This window comes from Leucoraja erinacea, chromosome 10 (genome assembly GCF_028641065.1).
Source record: "Leucoraja erinacea ecotype New England chromosome 10, Leri_hhj_1, whole genome shotgun sequence".
Lineage (NCBI taxonomy): Eukaryota > Metazoa > Chordata > Chondrichthyes > Rajiformes > Rajidae > Leucoraja > Leucoraja erinaceus.
Window position 1 is genome coordinate 27,018,015 of NC_073386.1, and position 21,735 is coordinate 27,039,749.

The 21,735-nt window shown below is 45.6% G+C and overlaps 1 protein-coding gene across 1 annotated transcript in view; it reads left to right on the top strand.

Annotated features, from left to right (window-relative positions):
• Nucleotides 1–21,735, top strand: part of agbl4 (AGBL carboxypeptidase 4) — a 440,437-nt gene that overhangs the window by 26,311 nt on the left and 392,391 nt on the right. Inside the window, exon 3 of the mRNA XM_055642477.1 lies at nt 9,527–9,651. Coding sequence (XP_055498452.1) covers nt 9,527–9,651 — 125 coding nt within the window. The remainder of the gene's footprint in view (nt 1–9,526; nt 9,652–21,735) is intronic.

Here is a 21,735-nt window from a genome sequence, read left to right on the forward strand (position 1 = left end):
ACATTTTTGGAGACTATACAAGTTTTTTCAGTACAATTTTTTTTTTTTTTTTTTACATTTGTCAAATTTCACCAAACAGTCCCCCACCCGTGCCACTCTGTGGCCCCTGTCCAAGTAATAAATATATACAGTGTTTACAGTGCGAAAATTCCATCTGACATTTTCATGTGATTTGCACTCGCTCCCTTTCGGGAGATGGTGGTGCTGATTCTTTCTTTCTTCTACCTGTTTTGGTGTGATTTGCACTCACTCCCTTTTAGGAGATGGTGGTGCTGATTCTTTCTTTCTTCCACCTGTTTTGGTGTGATTTGCACTCACTCCCTTATTGGGAGATGGTGGTGCCGACATTTGTTGCTGTGCCTCTCGCTCCCTGCTGCTCTGTCCGCTCGTGGCTGCTGCTAAAACCCCTCCCTATTCAGAGTCGGACTCCTCGAAGTCAACGACTCTGATTATGCCTACCTCTCCCGACCAGCCGGGGCCGGCGCGGGAGCGAAGTTGGGAGCAAAAATCGGGAGGGAAAGTTGGGTGCAAAAGTTGGGAGCAAAAGTTGGGAGCAAAAGTCGGGAGCGAAAAATCGGGAGCGAAAAAACGGGAGAAAAAGTCGGGGGGGGGGGGGGGGGGGGGGGGGGGTAAGTCTGGCACAGCTATTCCCATAACGGGAGTTCAGCCTGTTGCTGCTGTCTGTTTTCCCCCTGCCTCTGCAGTGCTCCAGCGCGGTCCAGCGGGTCCAACGCGTACTCAGTGCTCTCGGGCACTGACCGCTCGTCGCTATTTTTAGACCTGCGGAACCCCCGTTAACGCGTCAGTTCCGCACCTTCCAGCCCCTCGGACCCATGAATTATTAAATCCACTAAACGACTAGTGGGGCTGTTTCCGAGTTGTCGGGAAAACTGCTCCAGCGACCGTTGTCCTGGCTCTAAAGTCGGCTCCGTTCCTGTTTAAAAAGAAATTAACGGGCCCCGGCCGCTGCTGGCTGCCTGCAGATCTGCAGACTTTCCCCAGCCAGCTTCATCAGCCTTCTAGATAAAAAAGGGTAAGTAAAGAAAACGAAGTTCCCTTGCGTTCCTGTTGCAGGTTCAACCCCTGCCGATTGGGAGGAACGTCCTTCCTCCAGCGATGACGAGTTCGAATGCGTGTAGCGATATGACACGCATGCGTCGTAAGCGGGGTTCTTCACGTAGTCACTCAAGTGACTCCGAAGTAAAATAGACTTTATGTTCCAAAACCTAAGACACATATGTTACCTTGTACTGTTTTTATTTTAAGCACTTAAATATACAGACTATTTAATATGTTACAATTTGTTAAATTTAGCTTTCTGTGATTGCGTGGAGTTGCGTTTTGGGACATTTAACAAGGGCAGGACCTACACAGTGAATGGTTAGCCTCTGGGGAATGTTGTAGCGCAGAGGGATCTAGGAGTGCTGTTGCATGCTTCCTTGAAGGCTGAGCAGCAGGCCGATAAGGTGGTCAAAAAGGCTTTTGGCACGTTGGCCTTCATCAGTTAGAGTATTGAGTATAGAAGTTGGGAGGTCATGTTGCAGTTGTATAGGATGTTGGTGAGACCGTATTTAGAGTATTGTGTTATAGGAATACAGGTGCACAACCTTTTATCCGGAGTTCCGGAAACCGAAAAGCTCCGAAAACCGCACATTTTTTCCAGGATGTTGTCTGCACACCAAAGCTCGCGTTTGGCGCCAAATCTGACCCGAAACGACCTACGGTCAACCCAGGTCTGTACTACTGTAGCGGCTGCCTCCTCCCCGGAGACTGGGGAGACACTTAAACATCTGTAAATCATTGCTTAAATGTTAGACAGTTAGTTTGGAGGGCTTTTATGTGAAAAGGGAGGGGGGGGGGGGGGGGGGGGGGGGGGGGGGGGGGGGGGGGGGGGGAAGGGGGAAACTTTAATTCTTAGTCCCCTACCTGATCGGAGAGGTGGGGAGCGGGCAATGCCGTGCAGTAAGTTCGCCGTGCAGTAAGCTCCGGAGCGCTGTGGCCGCCGACTCCCAACTTCGCGGAGTTGGGGCGCTGGTGGCCGACCTTGGCACTCTACCCCTGGCTGCGCGGTGCTGCAAATCCAGCGCGGCCCGCGGCCGGACGCCTGCAGCCCCAGCTCCGCGATGTTGTGTGTCGGCGGCCAGAGCGCTCCGGAGCTTACCGCACGGCAACCCAGTAAGGCATTGCCCGCTCCCTGCTGGTATCCCAGCGCTGCGACACCGCCGACTCCCGACATCGCGGAGCCAGGGCTGCGGGCGTCCAGCCGCGGGCGGCGCTGGATTTGGAGCGTCGCGCAGCCAGGGGTAAAGTTGCCGGGGTCGGAGCTGCAACCTGCGCCGCCAGCGGCCGGACGCCCGCAGCCCCCAGCTCCACGATGTTGTGTGTCGGCGGCCACAGCGCTCCGGAGCTTACCGCACGGCAACCCAGTAAGGCATTGCCCGCTCCCCGCTGGTATCCCAGCGCTGCGACACCGCCGACTCCCGACATCGCGGAGCCAGGGCTGCGGGCGTCCAGCCGCGGGCGGCGCTGGATTTGGAGCGTCGCGCAGCCAGGGGTAAAGTTGCCGGGGTCGGAGCTGCAACCTGCGCCGCCAGCGGCCGGACGCCCGCAGCCCCCAGCTCCACGATGTTGGGAGTCGGCGGCCACAGCGCTCCGGAGCTTACCGCACGGCAACCCAGTAAGGCATTGCCCGCTCCCTGCTGGTATCCCAGCGCTGCGACACCGCCGACTCCCGACATCGCGGAGCCAGGGCTGCGGGCGTCCAGCCGCGGGCGGCGCTGGATTTGGAGCGTCGCGCAGCCAGGGGTAAAGTTGCCGGGGTCGGAGCTGCAACCTGCGCCGCCAGCGGCCGGACGCCCGCAGCCCCCAGCTCCACGATGTTGTGTGTCGGCGGCCACAGCGCTCCGGAGCTTACCGCACGGCAACCCAGTAAGGCATTGCCCGCTCCCCGCTGGTATCCCAGCGCTGCGACACCGCCGACTCCCGACATCGCGGAGCCAGGGCTGCGGGCGTCCAGCCGCCGCGGGCGGCGCTGGATTTGGAGCGTCGCGCAGCCAGGGGTAAAGTTGCCGGGGTCGGAGCTGCAACCTGCGCCGCCAGCGGCCGGACGCCCGCAGCCCCCAGCTCCACGATGTTGGGAGTCGGCGGCCACAGCGCTCCGGAGCTTACTGCATGGCGACCCGGTAAGGCATTGCCCGCTCCCCGCCTCTCCGACCAGGTAGGGGGACTAAGAATTAAAGTTTCCCCCTTCACCCCCCCACCACATAAAATCCCTCCAAACTAACTGACTAACATTTAAGCAATGATTTACAATGATTCCCTGGTCTCCGGGGAGGAGGCAGCCGCTCCAGACTTTTCAAGCCGCCCGCGCTACCTACCTAATCTACGCTAAAAATCTTCCATTCGGAAATCCGAAAAATTCCGAAATCCGAGAAGTGTCTGGTCCCAAGGCTTTTGGATAAAAGGTTGTGCACCTGTACCATGTTATAGGAGCACCATGTTATAGGAAAAATATTGTCAAGCTTGAAAGTGTTTATAAAAGATTTACAAGGATGTTACCAGGACTAGAGGGTCTGAGTCATAGGGAGAAGTTGAGTAAGCTGGGTCTCTATTCCTAGGAGCGCAGGAGGATGAGGGGTGATCTTATGGAGGTGTATAAAATCATGAGAGGAATAGATCGGGTAGATACACAGAATCTCTTGGCCAGAATAGGGGGATCGAGGACCAGAGGATATATATTCAGGGTGAAGGGAAAAAGGTTTAATAGGAATCTGAGGGGGTGGGTGTATGGAACAAGCTGTACGGCTGCCAACTCTCACACTTTGAGCGTGAGAATAACGCATTTCGACAAATTCTCACGCTCTCACGCTGATCACAAATTTCTCACGCTTTATCGTGAGAAATTCTGTGATCAATGAAACTTTCAAAACCCATATAAACTGCATGGGCCATGGGTGTTGGAGAACCGGGGCTGAGGGAGGGATGGAAGCAGCGGGTGGGAACAGATGTGGGGAGCTGGGGCTGGCGAGTGTTTGCCGGACTGGCGAGTGTTTGCCAGCTGGCGAGTGTTTGCGGGGCTGGCGAGTCGCTCGCTGCAGCTCCGGCCATGGAGCAGCCTCATTGCAAGAATCCTGGGCTGTCAGAGGCGTCGGACGCATTGTGCCACTGCCGTGAGAGTCTTTGTGCCAAATTCGCCCAGGTGACCGGCGTGGATCAGGCTGTGGCTCGGTGCATCCTGGAGGACAGCCAGTGGTTGCTGGAAGTAAGTACCAAGCACTGGGTAGAAACGGTGGAAGATAGTGGACTTCAAATGGGGGTGGTTGGAGAAAGCATCATGCTTGCCTGCGAGATTTTCACTTACTGTAACTGCAGGAAAAATGTTTCTGAAGCTGGGGGAGTTCAGAACCAGGGGTCACAGTTTAAGAATAAAGGGGGAGCCAGTTAGGACTGAGATGAGGTCAGACTTTCTTCACGCAGAGAGTTGTGAATCTGTGGAATTCTCTGCCACAGAAGGCAGTGCAGGCCAATTCACTGGATGTTTTCAAGAGAGAGTTACATTTCGTTCTTGGGGCAAACAAAATCAAGAGATATGTGAAAAAAAAAAACAGGAAAGATGTACTGATTTTAGATGAATAGCCATGATCATATTGAATGGCAGTGCTAGCTCGAAGGGCCGAATGGCATTCCTGCACCTGTTTACTATGTTTCTATGCTTGAGTATATGGCAATAAAACTCGATCACTTGATTTTGAAGCATTCATGCATGGTGGAGGTATAATGTAGTCATAGAATGATACAGTGTGAAAACAGGCCCTTCGGTGCAACTTGCCCACACCCGCCAACATGTCCCAGCTACGCTACCTGCTTTTGGTCCATACCTCCAAACCTGTCCTATCCATGTATCAGTCTAACTGTTTCTTAAATGTTGGGATGGCCCTGCCTCAACTACCTCCTCTGGCAGCTTATTCCATACACCCACCACCCTTTGTGTGGAAAAGGTTACTCCTTAAAAAGTTACCTCTTAAAAATATTTCATACAAAATTCATTGAAATAATTCTTCTACAATGCACTAAAACATGTTTTTAATACATCAACATTCAAAACGTCCCTACCCTGGGAGAGGGGGGCACCCCACTTCCACATCCTCTCCCCACTCGGTTGCTCTACTCCCTCACCGGGCTCAGCCTCCCCACTTTGAAAAAACGCTCTGCGGCCCCTGGTTCAGACGGAGAATACTGCCAGATGTGAGCGGGGAACTGAGGCCTGTTGGCCGTGATGTCTGGATCCCAATGCTTAGCGCTTCATGTTTCGAAGTTGGCTAATGTTATTGATTTGTAATTAGCCTGATTTGTAATTAGTTGACAAAACCTTAATTTATTCATCTGGAACATCCAGGGGGATGGGATAAGTGTAATATTAAAATGACATGCAAGGTGTCAGGATATCTGTCACAACATACAGCCCCGTTAATCCATTATTTCCTTCAGTTAAATATTGGGAAGATAGCACTATTGTCATTTGCCACTCAACTATTATGTTTGGTTACCTCACTGATTATTTCTAAACGCCCCCCAATTCCTTTGACAGGTTGAATAGAAATGTCCCTAATCTCGTTGTTTTATTAATTGAACATGTAGATGAACATCCTCAAGGCGTGTAATCAGATGGAAACTAATTCAGATGCGATATTTAAGAGCTTGTTCAAAGAAGGGGCATATTTTAAAGGAGTGACAGAGATACTTGCAGGTGAACGTATGAGGAGATTATTATTTGTCTTTAGTTTTGGCTTGAACCAGAACATCTGTATATTCTAAGTTTAATATAGTAATTGTGCTGATACTGACCCCCAACCAACCACATAATGAATATCATCCATTCCAGAGGTTTCACTTTTATGATGTCATTTAAACTTCACTTGGATTTCAATCACTCCAATGTAAAAGTAATTGGGAATGGGGAGCATTGGAACAAAAATTTGCCCACTACATATCAACTGTAATATAATAATGTATGCATGTTGGTAGGTACATTCAAAACAAAGATCTTTTTATCATTGGTGTTATGAATACCACAGAAAATATGATGTACTCTCACATTTAATAGAATAATATTGCTTAAATATATAGTTATTGGACTTTGCATTTCGGAAAAGTCCCAGCTGAGAGGAAGACAGCAAAATACTGAAAATATTGGGGGTGAAAATGACCAGGACAGTTTGTTAGGAAAATGAAATAAATGGTAACAGAATACTTATACAGCTGAGTGAGTATAATTGTATGGATGAAAAATTGTGTTCAATCAATTGATGACTTCTTTGACAAAGTAACTAGCATGTTAGATAACAAGGAAGACAGTGGATGTAGCAAATTTTGTTATGCATAATTTGGTCTGTGAAGTGCCCCATAAAAGATTATTGCATTAGATAAGCACCTGTGGACTTGAACGTAATAGTTTAAGTCCAGGGGGTCAGATATGGGGCTTTATGTGTGGGCCAGATATATTGTCAGCGCAGAGGGGCTAGGAGCAAGGCCAATTGTGCATCCATAGAAACATAGAAATATAGAAAATAGGTGCAGGAGTAGGCCATTCGGCCCTTCGAGCCTGCACCGCCATTCAATATGATCATGGCTAATCATCCAACTCAGTATCGCGTACCTGCCTTCTCTCCATACTCCCTGATCCCTTTAGCCACAAGGGCCACATCCAACTCCCTCTTAAATAAAGCCAATGAACTGGCCTCAACTACCTTCTGTGGCAAAGAATTCCAGAGATTCACCACTCTCTGTGTGAAATTTTTTTTTTCTCATCTCAGTCCTAAAAGATTTCCCCTTTATCCTTAAACTGTGACCCCTTGTTCTGGACTTCCCCAACATCGGGAAAAAATCTTCCTACATCTAGCCTGTCCAACCCCTTAAGAATTTTGTACGTTTCTATAAGATCCCCCCCTCAATCTTCTAAATTCTAGCGAGTACAAGCCGAGTCTATCCAGTCTTTCTTCATATGAAAGTCCTGACATCCCAGGAATGCATTAGAGTCAAGGTCTGGAATAGTACTAGGTGTGCAATCAAAGCTGGGACCATGTGTATTGCTGGACTCAGGGTCAGGAATGGGAGAAGGTATGTAACTGGAGTCAGGGTCAGGAGTAGTGCCAGGTATGCAGTGAGACCCAGGTAGGTCAACATGGGCCAAGTGTTTGATTATAAATCTGATTTCCATACATGAATATACTAAGATCATTCATGTGCTGCACGTGTTGATCGGAGCCTGGCTGTACTGTGGAATGTAATTAGGAATGTAATTTAGTCTAACCTTATTCATAGCTAATCCAATTTAAAGCATATATATTGCATTCAAGTGTAAGTTAAAAGACTTGCCACAGTATGCACCATATTGTACAATTTCAAGCTGAAGAATGCAAAAGCTTCGTACCAATGGGTGGAGGACACCCTCCTCCCACACCCTTGCTTCCCCCCCCCCCCGGTCACTATGCTCCCTCAGGCTTGGTCTCTCGCAATTTCTCACTTCCAACTCTCACCCAATGTTGGCAGCCCTGATGCTGCCAGAGGAGGTAGTTGAGGCTGGGACTATCCCAACGTTTAAGAGACAATTAGACAGGTACACGGAGAAGTCTGGAGGGATATGGACCAATCGCAGGCAGGTAGGACTAGTGTAGCTGGGACATGTTGGCCTGTGTGGACAAGTTGGGCCGAAGGGTCTGTTTCCACACTGTTTCACTCTATGGCTGTATGACTCTGTAACTAGAATATGAATAGGTCTTTTTGCAGGATTACATCACAAACAAATGTGATGGCATGGTGCTGTTTTTTCTGTGTGAGTTGTGTTTGTGACTTCTTTGGGTTAAATCACACAAATAGAAAATTCACCCGTGATCCAAAACCCATTTTCACATCAATGGATATGGATGGTGTGACATTGTTCATTGTATAATGCTCTTTTTGGAGCATCAAAGGGAATCACGGAGGACATTGCCCAAGAGGATTCTGTTGTAGGGCATTCTCGGGACAGTATAGCATCACTTTCACAGGACCTTTCGGGGAGACCCATCGGTCTATGAAAATTATATAAACTACATTTTCCTCCAAAATGTCTTCTCCAAATTCTCCTTGATAATACACCAGCGTCCAAAATCCCTCATTGAAATGTACCTGCCTCTCTGATCTCAATATATCACCCTCAAGCAGTGCTTCAGTACTCCTCCAGGCTCTAGTTTACAGGCCTGACAGATCCTGCAACTCATCTCCTGAGTACTGAGCAGCATATTGTTGAGCACTCTGCGGCATATTTGTATGAGGTATGGCAATGACCAAAACGGTTGTTCCTCCAATATAATTAGTGTTTCATAACACTCTTTAGGATGCTTAGAAATCTGTAGGTATATATATTTTTAACATTTTTAAATGTAAGGAATATTGATAATAGATATGTGTAAGAAGGAACTGCAGATGCTGGTTTAAACAGCTGGAGTTACTCAGCGGGACAGGCAGCATCTCTGGAGAGAAGGAATGGGTGACGTTTTGGATTGAGACCTGAAACGTCACCCATTCCTTCTCTCCAGAGTTGCTGCTTGTGCTGCTGAGTTATTCCAGCTTTTTGTGCTTATCTTTGGTAATCGATATTGTTGTTTTAGAAACATGTTACCTACAAGTTTGGTCTACAACATTTTCCATGATAACATTTAGTTCAACTTTATGTAGTTCATTTTGTTTTTGAAGTTTGTGTTATGGTTTGTATTCATGTTTCTGTACCACATGGAAAGAGGCCATTTGGCCCATTCAGTCAATGATAATTTTCAGTGCAATTTCATCAATCCCATTCCCTAGTTACTTCTCTGTAATGTATTCTCTCTCACATGTCTATTAATTCCCCTTGATTCTCTGACCACTCACCTATGCTAGAGGTAATGTCTTGCAGTCAATGAACCTAACAATCTGCATGGGATGTGGGAAGAAACTAAAGTACCCAGGGAAAACCAACAATTATTCAGGGTGGCCCATTGGTGCAGCTGGTAGAGCTGCTGTCTAAATAGCCCTAGAGACCTGAGTTCGATCCTGATCTCGGGTGCTGTCTGTGTAGAGTTTCCAGCTTCTCCCTGTGATTGTGTGGGTTTCCTCGGGTTCTCCATCTTCCTCTCAACTGAGAAATGTGCGGGCTTTTAGGTTAATTTGCCTTTGTAAAACTTCCCTCAGTGTGTGGGGAGTGGATGGGAAAGCAGGATAACGTGGAACTAGTGTGAAGGGGTGGTCTATGGTTGACATGGACTCGGTGGGTCAAAGGGCCCGATTTCATGCTGTTTACATTCTGTATCTTTAAATTAAAATAAACAAATCTTCACAGGGAGAATGTGAAAATTCCATGCAAACAGCACCTGAAGTCAAGATCAAACCTGGAGCTCTGAGGCAACACCACTGACTGTTTCACCATTTACTATTTGTACATTATAATATATTAGGATTAATATATAGAAAATTAATAAAATTCAGATCAAAGCAATCTGTTTTTCCTCAGGAAACTTAGGTCGTGTGGACTACATCTCAGAATTTGAATACGATCTATTTATCAGACCAGACACTTGCAATCCTCGTTTCCGAGTTTGGTTTGACTTCACTGTAGAAAATATGAAGGAATGTCAGGCAAGTACTTAATCCTTAAATATTACAAACTCAGAGTGCCTATTTCAAGAGTATTTATTTGTTCTAATTTATCAGAATGCTGTTTGGCTTTAGAGGGTTTCAGCTACAGGGACAGGTTGGACAGATGGTTCATTTTCTCTGAAACGTCAGAGGTTGAAATGATGATAGAAGCATTTAAAATTATGAGCGGCATAGATAGAATAGACAGTCAGAACCTTTTTTCCAAGGTGGAAATGCCCATAACTAGAGGGCATAGCTATAAGGAGATAGGGGGAAAACATAATGGAGATGTCTGGGGCAAACAGAGGGTGGTGAGGGGCTAGAATGCTTTGCCAGGGGTGGTGCTGGAGGCAGATACGATTGTAGTATTTACAAAGGTTTTAAATAGGCACATATATCTGTAGGGAATGGAGGGATATGTATCACCTGCAGGCAGATGAGATAAGTTCAGCTAGGCATCATGTTTGGCACAAATATTGTGGGCAGCAGGGCCCATTCGTCTACTGTTCAATGTTCTATATGCATCAGAAATGAACTGTGACAATAAAACACTTATTTGTTACATCTTTACAGGCATTTCTGAGTTACTACAGCTTTTTGTGTCTATCTTCGGTTTAAACCAGCATCTGCAGCTCCTTCCTACACAATGAAGTTTTATGTTCCATCCTAGATATCAAATCTTCTACTGTATTCATGGTTTTGTTCATATTAGAAACTGGATGAATATACCTTCTCCCAGATCCAAAAGATATTCAAGTAAAGGAGGTATTTTAATAATAATAGCATTATATCTAAACAAAAAACTATCAACTATGAGTTAGACACAAAAAGCAGGAATAACTCAGCGGGACAGGTAGAATCTCTGGAGAGAAGGAATGGGTGATGTTTTGGGCCTCCTCCTAGGACAGAAATTCTGAAGAAGGGTCTCGGCCTGAAATGTCACCCATTCCTTCTCGCCAGAGATGCTGCCTGTCCCGCTGAGTTACTCCAGCTTTTTGTGTCTATCTTTGGTTTAAGCCAGCACCTGCAGTTCCTTCCTACACTATGAACTATGAGGTGTGTTGGCTGTGGAAGATTAACATTTAAAGAATTAATATGTAGTTTACAACATGAATCTCTCTTTAAAGCACAAATATCAAATTGAAAATGCAATCAAGGTGTCACTAACATTACAGATAGTATTAGATCAAAGGACAAGCTTTACGGTTGACAAAGAAAGCTGGAAGCTTGAGGATTGAAAAAAATCTTAAATCGGTATATGAGGAAAAAAATAAGGAAAGGGAAAATAGAATATGGAACATAGGCCATACAACAGTATGTGCAGAAATAAGCCCTTTGTCTGCGCCTTACATGATGCGAAGCTAATATCCTTGCCTGTACTTCATCCATATCTTTTCATTCATTAAAGATCCATATGCCTATTTAAAAGCTTCTTAAATGCCACTATCATACCACTTCCATCACTCCATGACATCACGTTCCAGGCATCCACATTTTCTGTGCTAAAAAACCTGCCCTGCACTTCTCTTATAAACTTTGCCTCTCTAAACTTAAAATATGCTCTCTAATCATTGACATTACTGCCCTGGGGAAAAAAGTCTATCCTATCTATGCCTCTCATAACTTTATATACTTCTAACAGGTCTCCCTTCAACCTCTGACGCTCCAGAGAAAACAGTCCAAGTTTGACAATTTCTTTATAGTTAATTCCTAATCCAGGCAGCATTCTGATAAATTTACTAGATAACCTATCTGCATTTATGTCCAAATTGTCTATATATTTCACAAACTATAGTGTTCATACTACAGATTTTGCAGAACAGCACTGGTCACAGACCCCAACCAGATTATCACCTTCCACCACTACCTTGTGTCCTCTATGGGTAAACCAGTTCTGAATCCAAATGACGAAGTCACCGTGGATACTATGCATCTTAATCTTCTGGATCACCCTACTATGAGGGACATTATCAAATGCCTCATTAAAATCCATGTTGATAACATTCACTGTCCTACCCTCATCAATTACCTTTGTCAACTCTCCAAAATAAGTATTTTAGATTATGATTCAGTTAAATCAAATTTAAATTAATGGGAAAACAGCTTAGCATTAGTAAGGCATGACCTATTGTGGACATGCTGACTATCCCTAATTATCCCATTCTCTTGCACATGTGAGTAAATCCCATCCCAACAAATCCTCTCCAATAGGTTCCCGACCACTGATGTGAGGTTTACCAATCTATAACTTCCTGGATTATTTTTAATTCCATTCTGAAACAAATGACCAACATTAGCTACTTTCCAATCCTCTGTATCTTACAAGTGGCTAGAGAGGGTATAAAGATCTTTGTCAAGGCTCCTGCAATTTTGCTCTTGCTTCTCTCAATATCCTGGGATATATTTCATCAGACTGGGGATTTATCTACTTTAATGCTTTTCCAGAGACCCCACACCATTCTTGATCTCAATTTGTCCTAGCATATTAGCATACCCTACACTGATCCCATTATATCCATGTCTTTCCCCTTTACATGCCCCTTTATGTCCTTCCAATTGCCTTATGGTTATCCAATGATAACAAATACAAAATAGAAAAGCAATTTTTGAATAGATATATTGAGAGACTTTGGAGCTTTGTAGTTTTGTTAGATTGGCTGTCCTGTTGCAGAAATCACTGCATGTTAATGTCTAGGTACTACAGAGAATTAGGAAGATAAATCATATATTGGTATTCTTGTAGAGGATTCGAATATAAGAGTAAACCAATTTTGTTGCAATTATATCGGGTATTGGTGAGACTGCACATGGAATAATGTGTATAGGTTTTACTTTCCTAATCTAAAGAAGATTGCACATGCGTTAAATAGAATATAATGATGGTTTGCCAGATTTATTACTGGGATGCTGGAAGTAGGGACAGGGGAGAGGTCGCAGAGCATTTGTCAGAGGAGAGATTTGGCAACTAGGTCTGTAATCTCTTGAATTTTGAAGAATGAGGAGATCTTACAAAATTCTGACAGGGCTTGCCAGGTAGGTGTAAAAGTAAAGCCTACCTTGGTAAGGTGCCAGGGGACATATAATCCCCAAATAAAGAATTTTCTTCAGCCAGAGGCCAGTGCATCCTTCAAATTCATTTTCCAAGAAGGCAGTGGAAACTCCAGCTAAGTATACTCTGGAGTATTTAGTAGATCTTGGATTAGTACAGAAAATTGATGTAGAGGTGAAAAATCAACCATAATTGTATTGAATGGTAGAGCAGGTATGAAGCTGAATGGCCGAGTGATGTTTATAAATGTTTTCAAGACAGTTGAATAGCATTTATATATTTGATTAAAAACAACCATTATGTTGCTTTATAGATTTATTTTTCATTTACTTCGTTCTATGTGCTTGACTGAATTCAATATATATCACATCAGTATTGATCATCAAAATTAATAGGCTCCACCATGTGCAGGATATGATGGAAAATATTGAATTTACAATTTATGCTACCCATTTTATTATTGTCAACATCAATGTATTTGTGACTGAAGAGTTATGGTAAGATGTTTAATTTTCCTTTAGAATAAATTTTGTAAAGGTAAGTGTAAAAGTAAAGTATTTTTACAGGAAGTTTGTGAAACCTTATAACATATATGATTTTTATAAATGTTGTCAATGTTCTCATTTTTCGAGCCTGGTGATGTGGTAGTTAACATACTAAGCTGACATAAACAGCATTTACTTTTTTTTGAGAGGCTAACTAACTTCCGAAGCCTTCAGTATAGAGGAAGGAAGTTTTGCTTATTTCTCTATGTCAGCAGGAGCACGTAGATGTTTAAAGTGAAGATTAATTCATTCAAATTTATATTTGGTGATTATTGTTTCCTATTTTACAATGCCTAATTCCTGAACTGCAATGTGGTGAAATAACTTGGTACATCATGATAAAAAAGCTGGCATTATGCATTACTGAAAAATATTATGGAATCTTGTATGTTGGGTGCTGGTTTGTTATTGTGAGCATTTCATCAAATTAATTTTGTCCATGTGTAATGGTGATGTGCACAGTTTTTGTTTAATAGGAACCTGAGGGGCAACTTTTTCATACAAAGAGTGGAAGCTGTTAGAGGAGGTAGTTGAGGCAAGTACTTTAACAACATTTAACAGACATTTGCACAGGGACATGGATCGGAAAGGTTTAGAAGGATATCTGCCAAACGTGGACAGGTGAAACTAATGCAGATGCGGCATCTTGGTCAGTATGGGCAAATTGGACTGAAGGGCCTGTTTCTGTGTTGTATGGCACTGTGATTATATGATTCTATGCCCTCAGATATTTTCACTGCAGTAATGTGTGGGTCCACAGTGCCTTCTTGGATGCAAGATGATAGTTAGATTTCATAAAGAGAGACAAAAGGCTAGGAATAACAAGTGCAAGAGGGCACTAAGCACTGAAATCTACATGAGGCATCAGAGAACATATCTCCAACAGTTTTACTCGGCATCAATTGATGTTATGTTTACTTTACCGGAGATGCTGTCACCATCTAGGGTTCACTGAATATTTGCAGCATGGAATGAGGCCATTTGATGTTTTAAGTTTATACTGGCTCCATGTGATAACAATGCAACTAATCCCATCCCTTTGCCTCTTTCTTATAGCCCTGCAATTAATTTCTTTTCAGGCACCTATCCAACCACTTTTCGAATGCCGCAATTGAAGCTGCCTCCACTATTATCTTTGGTGAGGTATTGCAGGTCTAACTACTGGTTGCATAAAGAAGCTTGTCCTCATGTTGCATTTGACTCTTTTGTTCATCATTATCAATCCATGTCCATTAGTTCTTTACCCTCTGAAAACACAACAATTTCTCCCCACAATAAAACTCCTTTAATGCAGCATGCTTGGGACTTTGATGGTGCTGGACAGGGAGAGAGTCGAGATTATTGGATATTATTCTACTCTGACTCCATCACTTAATATCATTTTTTTTTTTAAACATGCAATGCAGTAGAATAATACATTTATATTACTACATACTAAATTTAAAGAGAGGCCTTAAAGAGAGAAATTTTAAAAGGAGTGTGAGAAACACAGGCCTTGTAATTTTAAAAGGAGCGTGGGAGAAAGAACTAGGTAGGCTTCAAAGCAGTACAGCTAACAGAATTGGGTTAGTTTAAAAAAGGTTAACTTTTTACCCAAAGGTCCTCTAGATAAATGAAATTGGATTCCTGTAGGGGTCCAGTTAGTGATGAGCCAGATTGTTGGAAGAAACAAAACCTAGTGGGTTTAAATGAAATTTAATGGCAATGGAGCCCACTGGGTTTGAAGGTGTCTGGGGAAACTGGATCCAGTGGTTTTAAAGGAAGTGTGGGAATCAAAACATGGTGAGCTGAAAGGTAGTGCGGTAAATGGAACACATATACGATCAACCACAATAAAAAAGTTTGTGGTCTGGTTTCTTTATGGCCTCTTCACAAGTTATGTTTTTACCTTTTTTAATGCCAGCAGTAAATGTAGTAACCAAATATTTAGTACCTTCATGGAAGTCATTTATAAAGTGGTTCTAAGTTTAAGCCCAAACCTAAGGTTGAAGCCCTAAATTATCATGCACAAGACTGAAATAAATTAATCAAATATTTTTCTTCCATAAAATCATACCTGATTACCTTGAATATTTCAAAGTGCCCTGTGACAATGTTTTTAATGTTAAATTTTAAGATAACTGATTGCAGCTACCTTCTGTCTCTACCTTTTTTGAAAAAATAAATCTAATGGATCTTTCAGTAAACTCGGGGAATTTAAAATAATTCAAACCAGTCCACGAATCATGAGGCAGTTCTTATAATAGCTTATCAGGAGATCTGTTAGTATCATACTGTATATGTATTGAAGCTGTACATTGGTAATTCCCAAAATCTTTGAAAGGAGATGGGAGCTTGGTGGTAACCTCTTGACCACAGACGATCACAATATCTGTGGACCAATTTCATTCTTCTCTTTGGGAGCTCTTGGAACTTCAGACAATTTTAAATGCTTTTTCAGTTGTTGAAGGAGCATTTCTGCTCGAGGATCAGAAGAAATTATCTGCTTTGTTGTGGATACCTCACTCTCGGTCTTTTAAGAAATTAGTAGCTGAAATTAAAGAATCTTACAGAAGTGGGCCAATCAGCCTAATTGTATCTGCACAGCAATGGGAGAACCAATGATGCAGTTAGAGTTGCTGTCTAACAACTGATTGATCTTGACAAATCTGTGTGGACTTTCATGTTCCTACTGTGACTGCTGATTTTCTCCCACATCCCAAAACACATGTCTTCATAGGATAATGTGTGTGTCACAGTTATGAAAGACAGAGAATTGATGTGTGACTTAAAGGTTGATGCGAGAGGAATGGCTTTCATTTCATGGCATGCAGGCATTAGTAGTGTTAGAGAGGGATACCCTTACATTGGGCTTCACTTAAATTGAGCTGGGACCAGTTTTCCGGCGAAACAAAAAACTAGGGCCGCATATAAGATTTTAAACTAAGTAATGGGATGTTGTAGGTTGTAAGAAGGAAGGGAAGTTAAGGCATGAATAGAGTGAAGGAATAGAGCATGCAAACGTAAGAGCATAATTCAACAGGAAATTGAGAAAAATAGTTATTAGTCAGTTAGATGCTATTTATCAAAATTCACACGGCACTTGTTGCAAGATAGATTGTACAAATGGAAATAAATTGTACAATCTCATAGCCATAAGAGAGATATGGTGGCATGGTGACAATGATTGATAATTACAATTTCCAGGATTCATTACTATTAGATGAGGTAGGCAGAATGGAAAAAAGAGGTTGACAATTAAAAAAAATGGACAAAGGTAGGTATAGAGAAGCAAAAGGACCAAAGTGCTGGAGTAACTCAGCAGGTTAGGCAGCATCTCTGGAGAACATGGTGACATTTCAGGTCGAGACCCTTCTGACATTTTGGAAAGAGTGATTACAATATTATAGAATACTAGACCAAGTGCAGACCCGTTGGGTCTGTTTCCCCAACAGCGTTTGCGGGGGGGGGGGGGGGGGGGGGGGGGGGGGGGCTGCGGCATCACATTCAAATTAACCACCCCCCAAAAACTCACAGGTGGGGGCAGGGGGGGGTGAGAAGAGGGGAGGGAGGGGAGAGGAGGAGGAGGAAAACGGGACAGATTTGGGAGGGAAAGGAGAGCGGGGGTAGGGGGGGTGAGAGAGGGGGATGGGGAGAGAGATGTGGGGAGGGGGGGGGGGGGGGGATGGGGAGGGAGGGGAGGGAGGAGGGGTGTGAGGGGGGGAGAGGGGGTGGGGGGAGAGAGGGGAAAGAGTGGGGAGGGAGAGTGGAGGGGGAAGGGGGAGATGTGGAAGAGTGGGGAGGGAGGAGGAGAGGGGTAGGGGGAGTGATGGAAGAGGGACAGAGGGGTAGGAGGAAGGGGGCGGGTGGAGAGAGGGAAGGGGGTGGGGTAGAGAGGGAAGGATTTGATTAAAAACGTGTACTTAAACACAACGAAATGTAATGAGGAGCGGAAACTTAGAAAGAAAAGTGAAATATCTACCGAAATGGAAAAGATGTCGGCGATTCTGCGTCTGGTTTCGGAGTTGCAGGGAATCAAAGGAAGAAAGGCAGTCAACAGCCGTCCATGTAAATGGATCCATTCCGATTGGACATCTGCTAGACCAAGGGCAGACCCATTGGGTCTGCTCCCCCAACGCAGCCGTTCCCTACCGGTAGCCCCCACGGGAGACGTGGTCCTCCAACTCAAGCGGCTCAGGAATGAGCAGTGCGACTGGTTTTAAATGGCGTCTTTGAGGCGAGATGTGGGCGCCAGCAGCCGTTATGGTCGGTGGCCAGCAGGAGGCGACAAAATAAGTGAGTTGGGGGGGGGGGGGGGGGGGGGGGGGGGAGAAGTATTGAATGAAAAATGTGGACATAAACATAACGAAATCTAATGAGGAGTGGATAGTTGGAATGAAAAGTGAAATGTCGACCCAAATGGCTGCTTCTATGGGTGAGAAGCCAGTTTATTTTTGAAATATTGGGGGATGGGGGGGGAGAAGGATTTGATTAAAAATGTGTACTTAAACACGACGAAATGTAATGAGGAGCGGATACTTAGAAAGAAAAGTGAAATCTCTACCGAAATGGAAAAGATCTCGGCGATTGTGCGTCTGGATTCGGCGTGGCAAGGAATCAAAGGAAGAAATGCAGCCGGCAGCCGTACATGTAAATGGATCCATTCCGATTGGACATCTGCGAGCATCGGCCATTCCGATTGGACATCTGCGAGCATTGGGCATTGTGACATCACACGATGGAACGAATCAAAAGGCAGAAAGGCAGCCGGACGGCAGCCGGTCGGATGGCATGAGAGTTTTATATAATAACTAGACCAAGTGCAGACCCGTTGGGTCTGCTCCCCCAATGGTGTGATCCCCCAACCCAATATTCCACCATGCACCCGTCTCCTCCAATGGAACTGAAGCCGTTCCCAAAAATAAGATTCCAGCACTGCCCTGCCTCCCTCAGCAGTGGATTTAAAAAAAAAATCCAATGGCACCTCCCATGCCTGCTGCAGCAGTGAAAAGTTCAGAGTGTACCTGTCTTGCAACTTTGTTTCGAAGTGTGTTGGAAGCTGGCATGTAAATGGAGAAGCCTGTTTATTTTTGAAATACTTGGGGGTGGGGAGAAGGATTTGATTAAAAACGTGTACTTCAACGCTACGAAATGTAATGAGGAGCGGATACTTAGAAAGAAAAGCGAAATCTGTACCGAAATGGAAAAGATCTCGGAGATTGAGCGTCTAGATTGGGCGTGGCAATGAATCAAAGGAAGAAATGCAGCCGGCAGCCGTACATGCAAATGGATCCATTCCGATTGGACATCTGCGAGCATCGGCCATTCCGATTGGACATCTGCGAGTATCGGGAACGAATTGAAAGGCAGAAAGGGCGCCGGACGGCAGTCGGTCGGATGGCCCCAGAGTTTTATAGATATACTAGACCAAATGCAGACCCGTTGGGTCTGTTTCCCCAACAGCGTTTGCGGGGGGGGGGGGGGGGGGAGGGGGGCATGAGGTGTGAAGAGGGGAGGGAGGAGGAGGAAACGGGATAGATTTGGGAAGGAAAGGAGAGCGTGGTAGGGGGTGAGAGATGGGGAGGGAGATGTGGGGGAGGGGGGATGGGGGAGGAGGGAGGGATGGGGAGAGGTGTGGGGGGAAAGGGAAAGAGGGGAAAGAGTCAGGAGGGAGAGTGGAGGGGAAGGGGGAGAGAAGTGGAAGAGTGGGGAGGGAGGTGGGAGGGGGTAGCGGGAGTGATGGAAGAGGGACAGAGGGATAGGGGGGGAGGGGGTGGGGGGAGAGAGGGGGAAGGGGGGGGGTAGACAGGGAAGAGGGGTGGGGGAGAAGGGAGGGGGGGGAGAGGGGTGAGGAGAGGGGGGAGGAGAGAGGGGAGAGAAGTGAAAGAGTGGGAGAGAAGTGAAAGAATGGGGAGGGAGGGATGGGTAGAGGGGTAGCGGGGAGTGGTAGAAGAGGGACGGGGGAGTGGTGGAAGAGGGACAGAGGGGTAGGGGATGGGGGGGGGGAGAGAGGGGAAGGGAGGGGGGGAGAGAGAGAGGGGGGGGGGGTGGGAGAGAGGCGTGGGGATAGAAGTGGAAGAGTGGGGAGGGAGGGGTAGGGGGAGTGGTGAAAGAGGGACAGAGGGGTAGGGGGAAGGGGGGGGTGGGTAGCGAGGGAAGGGGGGGGGGGGAGAGAGAGAGGGTGGGAGAGGGAGAGGGGTGGGGAGAGGGGAAAACATAGAAATTAAGTGCAGGAGTAGGCCATTCGGACCTTTGAGCCTGCAACACCATTCAATATGATCATGGCTGATCATCCAACTCAGTATCCTATACCTGCCTTCTCTCCATACCCCCTGATCCCTTTAGCCACACGGGCCACATCTAACTCCCTCTTAAATATAGCCAATGAACTGGCCTCAACTACCTTCTGTGGCAGAGAGTTCCAGAGACTCACCACTATCTGTGTGAAAAATGTTTTCCTCATCTCAGTACTAAAGGATTTCACCTTTATCCTTAAACTGTGTCCCGCTTGTCCTGGACTTCCCCAACATCGGGAACAATCTTTCTGCATCAGACAAATGCAATTCAGGACTTTTCTCTTCACAAGCAAAGTCAGAATGACGGTTAGTGAAGAATTCGAACAATCGCTGAACGTTCAGATGCTGCGCGTGCCTCCTGCACCAAAGGGGGGAGGGGGGGGGGAGCGTGTGTCGTCACGCACAAAGATCTTGTAGCGGTGAGTCCGCTATAAGATCTTTGGTCACACACTAAGCTTGCGCCTCCACAAACAGATGAGCCTTCTTGAATGGAGAGCGCGTGGCTGCCTCCACAAACAGTCACACGCACTGTGGACCCGCCCCCACAAAAAATATTATGTGCGGAAGGGGAGGAGGAGGGTGGAGAGGGAGAGGGAGCAGGGGAGAAGAGGGGGAGAGAGGTGAAGGGGGGAGGGGGGGTTGGAGCGGGCGTGCATGAGTCGAGAGAAGAAAGAAGGGCAGAGAGGAGAGAGGTTGGTACAACAACAAAAAAGCTGGATAAACTCAGCGGGTGCCTTCTTCCGGGTTTCGGCCAACGGTGACCATTCAATTCGCTCCATAGATGCTGCCGCACCCGCTGAGTTTTATTCAGCTTTTTTTATGTCTACCTTCGATTTTCCAGCATCTGTAGTTCCTTCTTAAAGACAGAGACTGTGCACGGTAAGGGAATGAGGAGGAGAGGGGGAAGAGTGTGGAGGGAGGGAGAAGAGTGGGATGGGAGGGGGAGAGAGGCGAAAGAGTGTGGGGGGGAGGGGGGGGGGTCTAAGCTATTACAGTAAATTAAACATTGTCACTAATGCCAGCGTGTTGTAGAGTAATAAGTCTTTAACAAATAATCTCGGAGCTGCCTGTGAAAACTTACCGGTACTCGCGGTAAAGTGAAGCCGCGGTCTCAATTAATAAGCGGCCGATTCGCGATCGTGGAGCCGAGGATCATCTCCGCGGGCGGGCAGGGGTGGGGGGGGGGTTGTACATAGTGCCGTCTGTAGCGGTCGTTTGCTCGTTTTCAGACCCAGATAACGGGAGAAAAAAACGGAGGGATATCGATCGCTATTTACCGCGAGTACCTAAGTTCCGCGATCGGAGCACTTTTTCCCGGCAAGTTTTCGCAGGCAGCTTCAAGATTATTTGTTAAAGACTTATTACTCTACAACAGGCTGGCATTAGTGACAATGTTTAATTGACCGTGTTATAGTTTAGGCCCTCAATTTCATGAATGAATGAGTGAGTGAGTGAGTGAGTGAGTGAAAAGTAGGGACTTTGCTTTCTTGCACTTTAATCCACTTCGCAGCACTTTCTTCAGCCTTTTTTATGCTTTTCCCACTAAATACAATGAACCTGCTGCAAGTTTCCATGACATTTATTCTACAGAACAACACATCGGAATCTCCAGTAAAACAGGCATCTGTGAAGCCCCCTCAGCCATTTTGTGTGCTTGCCTGAAACAAAGCGCGTGATTGGCCAACTGGCAGACAACTCAATGTCAAAAGTGCTTTCATTGGACTAAAAAATTCCCGACATTTTTCCCGTTTTTCTCTAATTTAATAAAAATGTGCAAGTCTTCTTCATATCGAGTTTCAGGGGTGATTTATATAAATATTTTTACACAATATGTGAAAATTTCATGTAGTTTGGTGACTTGGGTCACGAAACTGCAGAATAAAGCTCCTCGGCCCACAGCCTATTCTCTGTACTCCCAATATGGCAACAATGTATTTGAACATTGGGCATTGTGACATCACACGATGGAACGTTCACCATGGGCTGGGCTCCTGCAAAGGCATATGTAAATGAATCCATTCCGATTGGACATATGTGAACATCGGGCATTGTGACATCACACGATGGAACGTTCACCAGGGGCTAGGGCAGGTGCTGCTTCTATGGGTGAGAAGCCAGTATATTTTTGAAATATCGAGGTGGGGGGGGGGGGTGAAGGATTTGATTAAAAAAGTGTACTTAAACACGACGAAATGTAATGAGGAGCGGATACTTA